We start from the raw sequence: 13346 nt of genomic DNA on the forward strand, positions 1-13346 counted from the left end.
GTGGCATCTGAGTCTGATGCAGTGGCAGGCTGCTGCAGTGGGAAGGGCTCCAAACAGGGGGCCTGCGGACCTCGGTTAGGCCTCCAGATTGCTCCAGGATGTCCCCTAGGAGGCCTCAGTTTCCCCATCTGCAGAGTGCGTGGTGGCGCCAAATTGACCTCCAAAGTCCTTTCCAAGCTGGAGATGTGGCTCTGCTTTCGGAGCCCTGCCTCTCACAGTGAGATGTGGAACAACCTTGGAGACGGTTCCAGGTGGCCTGCCTAGGGGGCATCCTCATTCGAGCTCTTCTGTGACTATACAGCTTGCCCACCCCACCCCTCCCAGAGCCCAAGGAGAGGCGGGGCTCTCAGGCCATGGTGGTTTATTGATGCACGTCGCAAGCACAGCACACAGGCGGGTGTGCCCCCAGCCCAGGGCAAACACGAGGCCAGGGGAGGGCAGCGGGCCTTTTCCGCTGCCCTCAGCAGAGGGGAAAGGGCCTGGGGCCCACGTCCTCTCCTCCATGCATCTCCCACGGCCCCCAGCCCTGATCCATGCCACGGAGACAGCTGACCACACCACTCCCTGTGGCTACAGAAGAGGCAACCAGCTGTCCTATCTGCCCACTCACTGAGCTATGGCCTTGTTGGCCTGCTGCCCGCTTCCGTCCTTCATCGCAGAAATCTGGCTGTCACCTTGGGGGCTGCCTCCCACCACCTGACATCACCTCTGGCATCCTCCGAACAGCTGCCTGTCTTAGCTGACACCTCTCCCCATCACCCCACGCAGTCTGCTTGTCCCCAGGGTCCACTCTCACCACTCCCATGACCCGTACAAAAGTAGGAAAGAGGTGAAAACGTTGAGTGGCCCAGGAAAGACCTCACCAAGAACTCCCCAGGGAAGGGCTTCTCCGCCAATAGGCTAGCTTCGCGGTGGGTACCCGACAGGGCCAGTGGGCAGGGGCGCGAGGAGGGGCGGGGCAGGGAAGCCACAGTCCAGATGACACACAGGCACAGGGCAGTGGCGGCGCCGCGGCAGAGCGAGCGAGCAAGCGCGCAGCCAGGCGGGGTGCCAGGGCTCTGGGGGAACGCCCTCACTTCCAGTTCCACGCCGGGTCCCCCCGGCGTGAGGCCGCCCACTCCCGGCTGAGGAAGGGGTCCCTCTGGGTCTCAGGGGTCTCTTGCCCCCTCCTCGACCCCAGCGGCTGCCTTTGCAGACCCAGCACTCTGAGCAAGGGAGAAAGTACGCCGGGATTTACACCATCTCCAGACGGAGGAAGGGGAAACACCAGCAGCCAGGTGCCCCCGAAGCTAAGAGAAAAAGAGGGCCCTTTTCCAGAGGGCAGATGGAGAAGGGGAGGCACAGCCCTCCCCGTGCAGGAAGAGGGTGCCTCGTGGTAAGAAGCAGGGGGCGGGAGGGGGCGGGAGGGGGGCGGGGCTCACAGCGGTGCAGGAGACTATTTATAGAGGGAGAGGGTCGGGCCTGCGGTGGGAAGCCCCAGGCCCGACTCCCGGGGAGGGGCGTTCTGTGATTGGCCCTGAGCGGGAGGGGGTGGGGTTAAGGAAGAGCACGCCCACAGCTCTCGGCTCACCTCCGGAGGCAGGCAAGCTACAGGTGGGCCTTGGAAGGGAAGGCTTCCCCGGAGAGCCCTAGGCGGCAAGTCTTCTGAGATGGAGGCCTGGGATGAGGCAAGAAACAGCAGGGCAAGGAGACCAGAGGAAAGGGGAAGTCTCTAGAAATCCACCCGCCCCCCCCACTCCCGACCAACCTGCTGAGGCTAAGAAGCCTTCCCAACCCCACCAGGCATGGGTGGGCCATGCCTACCAAGGGACCACCCTCCGTTGCCTCCAGTGCCCTGGGGAAGGGAAGGGAAGGGAAGAGGGAGATGGATGGCATGGACGGAGCAGGGCGGCAGAGGAGAGAAAGCCAGCTCCCTGCACCCATGCCACCCATCACCACCCTGCCTGCCAGCTCTCCCTGGCCCCCCAGCTCCCCAGAAGTCCCTAGCGGCCCACGCTGATGTTGCAGGTCTTGCAGCTGGGGTCTTTCTTGGCGTCAGCAGTGGACAGGCTCATGAGCTGGTGCCCGCTGATCTCCCCCAGGGTGCCCAGGGACAGGTCGACAGGCTCGGTGTAGATGATCTCCAGGATGAGGTCCTGGGCGTGGCGGAAGACCAGCTCCCCATCCTCCACGCTGCAGGTCAGGAACTTGTTGCAGGCAATGTCCAGGAGGGGCAGGCGGTCACGGCAGAAGCGATCCCCCAGGGAACCCTTGGGGGCCAGCACCAGGATGGCATAGTGGTAGGCCGTGTACATACAGTAGAAGTCCGCAAAGTAGAGGTTGGTGCTGGGGTTGAAAAGGCGCTGGGCAGGGATCTGGAAGCGCCAGCGGCCGTAGGGGGAGTCCTGTGGGGGCTGGCCTGTGTTGAACTCCGTGTTGCAGCTGAAGAAGACCCCGTGGAGCATGCCGCTGGTCGGGGAGCCATGGCTGCCACTGTTGTCCTTCAGGTAGGGCTGCAGCATGTTCCCGCAGTGGGTCCTGCCCACCCCGGGCGAGGGGAAAGGCCCAGGGGAAGAGAAAACGCCATTGGTTAGCTGGACTGAGGCTTGGCTGCTATGTGTGACCGAGGAGGGTGTCAGCCCAGCTCCCAGCTCTCCCACCAGCTACCGCCTCCACCAGTCACAAATAGAACATTCCAGGATGCAAGAGAAGGGAGGGCCCTGGAGACAGGCTGATCCAGCCCACTTCTTCACGGAGGAGAGATCTGAACGCGCCACTCCCCAGCTTACAACCCTTTGATGGGACTTGCACAAAAAGCAACACCATAAAGATCTGGTCTTTCGGGCCCCATCTCCCAACACCCCCAAACGCACAGGTTAACAGGTAACATCCTCCAGCGGGAATCCCACCCCAGGTCTTTCCTGCCTCTGTGCCTTTGCAGTGCTCTTCCCGCTGCCTGGGCTGCCCCTCCCACATTTTTCCACCTGGCAAACTTCTAATCATCCCTCAGGTGTCCCCTCCTCTCCAGAACCTTCCAGGAACAGCAAGCACTTACACTCAACAAAATTTCGACTGCCTACTATGCGCAGGACACTGAACTTTACTCAGCAATCACACATACTTATTATATTCCTTCTGTCTGTACTTCCCCTGATAGACTCTGGGGTTTACGAGAGGGGGGGCTATGCCTTTATTCATCTTTTTGTTTTTTTCCTGAGCCCCACGGCATGCAGGCTCTTAGTTCCCTGACCAGGGATCGAACCCATGCCCCCAGCAGTGGTAGCACAAAGTCTTAACCACTGGACCACCAGGGAGGTCCCTATTCATCTTTATATTCTGGCACCTATGGGTGCTCTCTGTCTCTCCCTTGCTTGCTGATAGAGGAGCCCAACTGGCCGTTGTCCTCACCACTCACCTACTGCCTCTCTTCTTTCGTACAAACACCAAAGAACCCCTCCCCAGGGTCAGGTCAAAACGCCCCGCCCCAGCTGACTGCAGTGATGAAGACAGTAACAGGGGCAGCTTGCCCTGGCCCCCTTAGAAGGACGAGGACTTGGAGCACTAGCAGCCAGCATGGTGAGGATGGGCAGCCCCTGGTCCAGCCTCACTCTTGCCTGGTTCTGCTGGCCCTCTGGGCCTCAGGCTCCCCATTTGTAGGCTGAGGGTGTTGGATGGGGTCACCAATTTTCAAACATTTTTGAAATGTTTCGAACATTCAAGCAGAACCCCTCTCTTTTATCCCCAAAGGAAATTATACACAGGCAGGCCAGAGGCAATTAAATTGAAGCCTCGGGCTTCCCCGGTGGCAAAGTGGTTAAGAATCCGCCTGCCAATGCAGGGGACACGGGTTCGAGCCCTGGTCCGGGAAGATCCCACATGCCGCGGAGCAACTAAGCCCGTGCGCCACAACTACTGAGCCTGTGCTCTAGAGCCCACGAGACACAGCTACTGAGCCTGCGTGCCACAACTACTGAAGCCCGTGTGCCTAGACCCCGTGCTCTGCAACAAAAGAAGCCACCGCGATGAGAAGCCCGCGCACCACAACAAAGAGTAGCCCCCGCTCGCCGCAGCTAGAGAAAGCCCACGCACAGCGACGAAGACCCAACGCAGCCAAAAATAAAATATAAATAAATAAATAAATAAATAAATAAATTTATTAAAAAAAAAAAATTGAAGCCTCTCTGGTTGGGTGACAGGTGCGGGGCTCAGCAAGCCTCATCCTCTGATTTCCTCTCCAGTCCCTCAGCACCACCTTAAAGGGCGCCCTGAGATCCTTCCCCGGAGCCTCCAGGTTTCCCAGCACGCAGTGTGAAGACCACGACTCTTCGTACAGAGAATCCTCTCATTCTGTATTCCCTTCACCACCTCCCTTGGGACCCAGGGCCTGAATTGGAGGGACAGCTGACCTGCAGCCCTAGAACCCAGTGAAAGGAACTCTCCGAAAGGAGGATCAAAGCCAGGACCTCGTCCACTCATGACTGTTAGCGTGGTGCCCCCAGGCAGCCCCATCCTGAGAGCCCTCTCCTTCCCTGGAGCCTAACATCCCCCCCAGATCCAGCCTGGGTTATGGGCGTGGTGAGGACTCCAGAGGAGGGTCTGGCAACTAACAGGGGTGGGGGTGACGTCAGACGGCGGGGGCGGCGGCCAGATCCAGGGCAGGAAGGAGAGACCCGGCCGTACCTGGCGTGCTGGAAGTACTCCTTGTGATGGTTGCGGTAGAAGACGGAGAAGCGGAGCATGCGGCCTGCGATCTGCTCGGCCTTCTCCTGCAACTGGGCCAGGTGCTCCTTGGCATAATCTGAAAGAGTCCAGGTGGGTCAGTCGAGGGCCAAGCAGGGGATCGCAGCCTGCCCCACAGATCACCCACTGCCTACCGTGAACGCCGGCCCGCCTCTGTCGTCAGGGCGCAGGGGAGACCAGACAGTCACAGCACCTTGGACCAGTTAGGAGCAGACCACCTGGCCTGGCTGGGAACATGAGCAGCTGGATGCTGTCTGTCCTTGTCACCTCTGGGCCCTATTGCCAGAGGCTCAGGGCTCTGCATCAGAAAAGGGCAGAGGGCTGCCCAGTTATACAGTCATGTACAGCGAGGGCCCCAGAGGCGATGATCCCAGACCATCCTCGTGTGAAAAGAGGACCAAGAGGCAAAAGACTGAGAGGAGACAATCTGAGGTCCTTTGGGGAGAGCCCCTCAAATCCACCAGGTAGGAGGCTGCCCACACCACCGCATGGAAGCCAGTTGTAATTTCAGGTGGAGAGTCAGGAGGAAACTGCAGAGAACCAAGGTGAATATTTAGGCAGACCAGGGTCTGGGGCATCCCATGAGAAAGGAGGAAGGTTGGAAACGGCATAGTCAAATTGGACTCCCTGGGCCAGGGCCAGAGGCTGGGGCCGTGGAGCCCAGTCAGGGCTGCTGCTAGCCTAGACAGTGCCTTTGCACAAAGTAGGAAGAGGTGCCCTTCCCTCCTTGCTGATGCAGCCCTGGCCAGGGTGCTGGGTTTGACAAAAGGAGGAGGAACTGAACTGCAGCCATCCCCAGCTCCCCAGTTTGAATGACCTCCCACTACATGTAGAGTTCTGGGGTAAACCAAGAGGCTTTCCCTGCAAGGTGCAGGAGCACCTCCAGAGAGCAGCGTTTTGCAGCTGAGCTAAGAAAAAAAACACCACTCAAAAGAGAAAGGCAGGTCAAGGAGACTTGGGGCACAGACTTTGGCAGAGGATGGAGTCAGCAGCCTCCGAGGCCTGGGGCTAAGGATGTTCATGCCCCTTCCTTGTGACAGAGGGAGATCTGGAGCAGTTCTCACCGTGGGCACCAAAAGAATGGAATATCATGGGGCCGATCCTGGGTCATCAGTGAGCAAGTATGCAGAAGCCCAGTATTTGTTCATGTTGGAATTTCCAAGCTAATAGGTGAGTTTGTGGAATGGTTTTCCCAGCCTACGTGGAGGCTCAGGACAAACAAAATGTGATTGTCCTACAAAGTGTCCATCAACCAATGATCAATAAACAAAACATGGTCCATCCACACAATGGGGATGAAATTCTGACACAGGCTGCAACATGGATGAACCTTGAGGACATTATGCTAAATGAATAAGCCAATCACAGAAGGGCGAATACTGTGTGATTCTCCTCACATGCGGTACCCAGAGTAGTCAGATTTACAGAGACAGAAAGTGGAAGGGTGGTTGCCAGGGTGTGGAATGAGAGGGGAACGGGAAGTTGTTGTTTAAGGGGCATAGAGTTTCCGTTTGGGAAGACGAAAAAGTTCTGGAGATGGATTGCACACTAATGTGAATGTACTTAACGCTGCTGGACTGCAAAATGGTGAAGATGGTAAATTTATGTTATGTGTGTTTTCCCCCACTTATGCTTGCCCCAAGCCAGAAAAGTAACTCCATCCCTTTCTGGAAGAGGTATTGTCAACATAATTAGCAGTGCTCGCATCTGCCTCCTGCATCAGACTGCAGGCTCTGGGGGGGCACGGGTGGGTCTCATTCATGGGTGCCTCCCTGTTGACCGAAGCATGGTGCCTGCGTACAGCACGTGTTCCTAAGTGCATGCCGGGTTAAGAGGAAGTCCCCTCCTGACCGTCACTAAACCAGATGTGCCAAAGCAGCCCGACAGCAGGGCCTCACCCCCGGTGCAGAACTCGACTGTCTCGCTCCAGCCGGACACGAGGTACTCCCCGTCGCTCTGCTTCACGGCGGTCTGCACTGCCACACTGTACTCCGTGCGGGGGCTCAGGAACCAGTGGCCTCTCACCGTCATGGGCAGCGGCACGGCCTTGGCCACGAGCTTGGTGGGGACATCCTGAGACATGGGGCGTGGACAGAGAGCCGAGAGTCAGACTGGGGGTCACGTCCACTCTTGGCATTCCCCCAGACCTCTCACTCCCCCAGATGGCCACCTTCCTGCTGAGGACAGCCAGAGCCTCAAGGATTCAATGGCTCGGTGCCCTGGCCACCATTTTCCTGCAGAAGCAAGCAGTGGCTATTGGGAAGGCCACACAGACACTCCCTGGCCTCCACCCCCTTAACCCCTGATGCCCGTTCTCTTGGGAACTGAGGAGAAAGACCACTGGGGTGGAGGCCCACAAAGTTGAGGGCGGCGAGACCTTCTTTTCCGAGGGAGACTTCGAGAGCTCTGCACACTGCAGTGCCGTCTCCACGGCAACGGCAAATGCTGAGAAGCCAGGGAGGAAGGGAAAATATGCCTTCTTCTTTGGGGGGGAGGGTTAAGGGGGTGGTGTTGAACAGTCACGTCACCGTGGCAACTGGCCTGCCAAAAGACACCCAGATTGGAGAACCAGTTCCAAAGAGAGAGAGGGCAAGTAACCCACACGATGCGGTCGTCGTGGGAACCAGCTCCTTCCCACCTCACTCTTCCCCCTGCCTCTCCGCCAGCTTGAGAAGATGGGAGCCTTCCTCCCACCCGCCCCCACGTCGGCTCCAACCCAGGGAAAGGACATCCCAGCCAGTGCAGGATTCGCCATCCCTCTTCTAAACCCAGCAAAGAATAGGCCAGAGGGTCGGGGACAGAAGAGGATCACAGGGGCCTGAGGACCAAGCAAAGGGGCACAACACTGTTCGTGGCCCAGGTTGCCCACCCGGTCAACAATAAGGCTGCTTTCTCAGTCGGGGGCTTTGTCGGACCCCTGAGACGCCACCCCCAGGTGTGACGTCTGAGGCCACACCCTGGGTTTTCCCACCCCATGTGAAGGTCCAGCCATGATGCCGATGATGGTGTCTGCTGTGTGCTGGGCCGAAGCCAAATACCACACAGACAATTACCGCAATGAAGCTTCTCCCAAGCTGGCATTATTATTATTCCCTTTTTACCAGTGGAGGAGAGAGGTTAAACAACTTTCCCAAGATTACACAGTAAGAGCTGGACTGGAGTCGGGCCTCTCTGACTCCCAACTGTCCCCTCTAGGCATTCTGTTATCCTGCCCCCTTCAAGAGCAGGGGCTCGGAGGAGGCGCCTCTGGGCACCCTGCACTCACCCGGTGCTTGAACTTGTTGGAGTTCTTATTCTCTTTCTTGTTCAGGTCAATGAAGTAGTGGGTGACCCTCTCCAGGTCACTGTTTTCCATGGCCCAGGAGATGCGAAAGGAGTCACAGGTGATGTTGCTGACCTCGATGCTGTGGGGCGTGGACAGCAGCTCCATGCTCCCCACTGGTTTGGCTTCTGTGTGGACTGAGGCAAGAGGAAGACTCAGCACCTCCCTCCCCGCCACGGAATCTTCTAGAATGTCTTGCTCGCAACATCACTTGCAAAGTGGAACCTTGAGGAGCCATCGATTGCACCTGCCTCATCAGATCTGATGGGAAGATAGCACGAGGAGGACTGGAGGGGTGGGGCCGAAGGTGGGCTGGGGTGGCCCCCTCAGGGGCTCTTGGCTCTCCTGGGAGGTGTCTGCAGAGCAGATGGCACCTGACAGGTGGCGGAGGCAGTGGGAATGCTTCAAACGTGGGGCGGGACAGATTTGCAGCAGATGGAGCCAAGGAGGGGGGCCCTCAGCCAGCAGGCGTGAAAAGAGAAAGGGGTGGGGTGGAGAGAGCAGTGCCAGGCGGTGGAAGAGCGGCAGGAAGCCCCCGCCGGGAGCAGGGTGTGAGGGTGAGGCCGGCAGGGGGCGCTGGCAGCCAAGAGGCCCAGGATGCCAGGGCTCTCGGGTTCAGGCCCCCCTCCTCCCTGGGGGTGACTCAGCAAGGGCCACCACAACTCGGGGCTGGGAGTACGAGTGCCACCGAGATGACGTGAATCCACTGGCGGTGGGAGGGGACGTCCAGCACGGCCACGGTTCTCTTCCACCTGTAACATTTCAACTCTCGTTCTTTTTCTTTCAGCAGATCCTCTGTCGCTTGACTCTTAAATTACTAGTTTTTACCTTTACATCTCTTGCAGGCCAACTACGTGCTAATAATTTCGCAAACATCATCTCATGCAAGCCTCACAATAGGTAGGTACTATTATTATCCCCATTTTACAGATGAAGTAGCTGAGGTCGGTGGGGTGGGGGTGGTACTAAGAGGTCAAAGGTCACACAGCTGCAAAATGATTTGAACTCAGGTCTGTCTGATTCCAGGGCCCAAGCTCTTTATCATGAAGCTTAGGTTGTGTCCCCTTGTGTGTGTGTGTGTGTGTGTGTGTGAGACACGTGTGGAGTGTGTGTGCACAGGTGCACGTGGTTTCACCGCTATTTCTTTTTCCTCCTTCCATCCTTCCCCTCCAAGGAATTGCTTTTTCTCTCACCTCCCTCTCTCACTCCTTTGCTTCTACCCCTGGCTGCTGTTCCAGGTGTGAAAGGACCGCACCACCATTACTCTCAACTGTGCTCTAGCTAGGATGAGCTGACTCTGGCCTTGACTTTGGCCTGGCTCACGGGAGCTCCGGAGAACAGGGTGGGGAGTGAGAGGAAGGGGGAGTGACTGTCTCTGGGACAAGAACGTGAATGTGGTTGGACTCTGTCCTGGGGCGTGTGCTCGTTACCCCATCGAGCTCATGCCTGCCTCCAGCCCAGCCCAGCACACCGCAGAGTTCTGGAGTGTCATCTCCATTTCTCCCCCTACCCTCTTCCTCACCCAGGCGCTAAGGGTGCGCGTACCTTGTGCCTTCGAAAGCAGGTACTTCTATTTATAGCTCCCAGAAGGTCCAACCCACACCTTCCTGTCAATTAAGCCTGCTCCGGGCACTGACACCTCTAAATTAACCCCCGGGCTGCCTGGGCGGCAGGCACAGGGCGAAGGATATGGGTGATGGCCCTCACCTGTCCCAGGATGTCACCTGAATCCTCGTTTCATCTTAGCTTCCCACCCTAAATCGTGGGCCTGCCTGTTGTGAAGTTCAGCCAAATGCCAGTGGCTTCGCGTATGGGGAATCCTATGGTGAATAAGCACAGGGGTGCTACCAGGGCCACCCCGAAATCAAACAGAGTGGGATCAGTGTCTAGAAACAACTGTATGATAATAAACCAGCTGGTAATTCCTGGGGACAGGTGTGGAGCGGGGGGGGTTGCCATCCCTTGGGCTCCCAGTGAGGATCTCCCCCCGGGAGACACATGTGTGCCCCCCACATGCACCCACACACACGCATGCACCCACGCACACCAACACAGACACACGGCCACCCCAGAGGGCCTGAGCGGCCACCTCCCACCCACATGGGACACAGTCTACGCCTAGCCTGTGGGTGGACACCTATTCCTGTCCCTGTGCTCCTCTCCTCAGCGTCTTCCCAGAGGCAGGGGCAGCAGGGGCAGCCGTGTTTGGTGGCAGGGTCTCCAGGACCTGGCTCCTCCTTTCTTCTCTCCAGTTCTAGGAGAGCTCAGGTCACTCCCCCATGCTAGCTTGGGGGGAGGCAGTGAGTGACACTGGGGGAACAATGAAGCCGAGTGGACCAAGGATGGGCGTGCACCCGGGTCTCCAAGCCCCCATGATGGAGAAGGGCAGGGTTTGAGGGACAGGCTGAGACAGCACCTGAGAAACACCCACGGTCCCGTGTAATCCACCCCAAGACGAGCATTTACACACCCACACACAGGCAGGCACGCACGCACACAGATGCACTGGGTATGCCCACCCACACCTGCCACACAGGGCTGCACACGCCTCCTCAGACATCCTCGTCCCACACACTCACCTACGCACTCAGGTACCCTCCGCCACCTTCCACGTTCTAAGAATGTCCCACAGTTGTCCCTCCACAAGCTGCCACCTCCACACAGACCCACGCACGTTCACGTCCGCAGGCTCTCACACACACACGTAGGCACACACGCCTTCCCACAAGCCATATTTGGGGAAGAAAGGAGGCCACAGGCACCAACATGCATGCGTGCCGCCTCCACAGAGGCACGCTACCCCTCCGCCTGCTTGCACACACATGTGCATTCGCACACACGTCAACCTCTGCCCACATTCTGGTGTCCTCTCTCACGGCTTCTCCAGGCTCAAAGCCACAGACTTTGAAAACGTGTTTGTCTCCGCCAGGCTCCGCCAGCCCTGATCCTTCACATGCCAACAGGTTTGCACACCTACGCACGCGGGCCTGCCCACGGACAGAGGCTTCTGCCCGCTCTCCCCACCTCCATCCCCCTTCTGCTCTGGAGTTGCGCCTCCCCACGTAGAAACCCTCTGGTCGCATGCAGTCAGCCCCCCAACAAAATGCACTCCCACACGCGTGACAAGTGAGATGTCCACCCCATAAATAAACTGCCTCACACCAACCCCCGCCCACACAGCCCCCAGGCTGCTCAGATAACTGATCCCCCCCACGGACCTCACATGTACATGTATGTTCCCAGACCCGCCACACGTGAGCATAAGTGCAGGCAGACAGAACTATGTACGCAAGCAAGCCTCCACTTCCCCGGCAAGCAGGCACTCGTGCTGAACACACCGATACCCCCGGCCCATGCCCATTCAGAACAGCCACCACACGCCAGAGGGGACGCATCCCCCCACCCCGCTGTCCCCGTTGGCATCGCTCACTGCAGCAGAATGGTCACGGGCTGACTGTGGTGCCCCAGGGACTGGATCCAGCTGTGAACCCCTTTGCCAAGGGCCTGGGGGAAAGGGGACAAGGTCGTCAGCCCCGGCTATCCAGGTGGGCACCTCGGGCAGTGGCAGGACCCTGGCGCCCCCAGCTCCTAGTCCCTGGCCACCTGAGTCCCTCTCGGGATCGACAGCGGGATCAATCCTCTGGGGAGGAAGGACACTCACCTGGCTCCACTGGGCTCTGCAGAGGAAGATCTGGAAGGGAGGGAGGGGAGAGACCTCTGCGTGGACAGTCTCCCCAGGCTGAGGGGCAGCGGCCGGACGCCTGGGTCAAAGGCAGCAGCGCTCTCTCGCTCCCCTGGCTCCTCTCTCAGCTGCCAAGGAGGCTTCTTCCATGCCCCGCAGGCAGCTCCTTCCTGGCTCTGCAGCACAACGCTGCTGCCCCCCGAGAGGCGATGTTCCCAGCCGAGCGCCAGGAGAGAAACAAGAGCGAAATCAAAGCGGCGGCGTGGAGGAGAGAGAGGCAGAGAAGGCGAGAAAGAACGAAAGAGCGAGACCGAATCTGGCTCCACCAATGGGATCCGTGGCTGCCCAGCGTCAGGTGACAATAAGCAAGCTTGGTCCCTGCTCGCCTGGGCTGGTGGGAGGGGGAAAGGGCAGAGGGTCTCCCAGGGAGCTACACTGATGTCCTTGGAGACAGTGGCAGTGCTCACCTTTCCCCCATTCTTCCAGGACAAGCTGCCCTCAGAAGAAGTCCCTCCAGCACACCTCTGCTTGGAAATCTCTCACTTGAAGGCAGCCCCTAAACTTCAGGCTGCTGGGAGAGGGGTGGGGCTTCGCCTAAGGGCTCAGGAGCTCGAAAGCAAGGATTCTGATTGGCAGATAGGGAGGGGGGCTGTGAAGGGGAAGGGTTCACATGGGGTATGTGAGCTGCAGGCGGGCAGGAGGGGGGTTCTGTCTACAGTCTGGATTCTCTCCTCAGGGCCTTTGGCTGATCTGTGGCTCCATTTTCTTACCAACTCGGTCAAGAGATATCAGACCTGCAGCTCCAGGGCCCCCTGATCGTCAAGGGAGAATGTCTGGCTACTTAAGTTCCCCAGGGGGGATAAAAAAACAAGAGAAAGAAGTTGTGGGGCAGTGAAAGAAGAGCAGAGGCAAGAAAGTGGGGGTGGGAGGGACACACGGAGCTTGGAGTGTCCTCAGCCCAGCCAACCACCTGGGCTCGGAGAAGCCAAGCCCTGAATACCTTGACCAGAGGGATTCCTATCTGCTGTCTTAACAACAGGAAGCTTTTCTGCCACCCAGAAATGAGGACCCTGAGGATGCCACCATGAATAACACTCAAGGAAATCTGAGTCAAGCAAACAACAGTGACAAAGAGTATGTACAGTGTGGAAAAGCACAGACTCTGCAGTCAGACAGATACGGTCAAAATTCTTGCTGTCACTTTCTAGCTGGGTGACCTTGGACAAGTTACTCAACCTCCCAGAGCTTCAGTTTCTCCATCTATCAAGTGGGATAATAACACAGGTTTGTTGTCATCACTGAATGAGAAATCACACCATAAATCTCAAAGCTCTGGCTGATCTACCAGATGTGCCCAGTCATGCATCAGAGCTGTTATCATCACCATCATTATTGACCGTGCCTGCCTGCAAAGAGCCCTCTGTCTTTTAGGGGAGAAAAGATGGGCGTTTAGAGACCCAGTTAGAGAACAAGGCGTATAAAGCTAAATTGAGGGTACAGATATGGATGCACAAAAGGAGTGAGGACCAGCTCCAGAGAGCAGGGGGAGCACAGCCAAGAGGAGAAGGCGGAAGCAGCAGCGTGGTGGAAGCTGGGGAGGTCTTGGTGCAGACACAGCAGACA

At 57.9% G+C, this 13346-nt stretch overlaps 1 protein-coding gene across 1 annotated transcript; it reads right to left on the reverse strand.

Annotated features, from left to right (window-relative positions):
* Window positions 1–1982: 1982 nt before the first annotated feature.
* PHYHIP (phytanoyl-CoA 2-hydroxylase interacting protein) lies at window positions 1983–8161 on the reverse strand (the record flags this gene model as incomplete). The annotated part of the gene is made up of 4 exons (XM_079705740.1): window positions 7985–8161; window positions 6618–6792; window positions 4660–4777; window positions 1983–2517 (listed from the first exon to the last, which is right to left on the reverse strand). The coding sequence occupies exons 1-4, from the start codon at window positions 8147–8149 to the stop codon at window positions 1983–1985; spliced, it is 993 nt and encodes a 330-aa protein (XP_079561866.1). The 5' UTR covers window positions 8150–8161.
* Between the last annotated feature and the right edge of the window lie 5185 nt (window positions 8162–13346).

This window comes from Hyperoodon ampullatus (assembly GCF_949752795.1).
Source record: "Hyperoodon ampullatus genome assembly, chromosome: 6".
In the NCBI taxonomy this organism is placed as follows: domain Eukaryota; kingdom Metazoa; phylum Chordata; class Mammalia; order Artiodactyla; family Ziphiidae; genus Hyperoodon; species Hyperoodon ampullatus.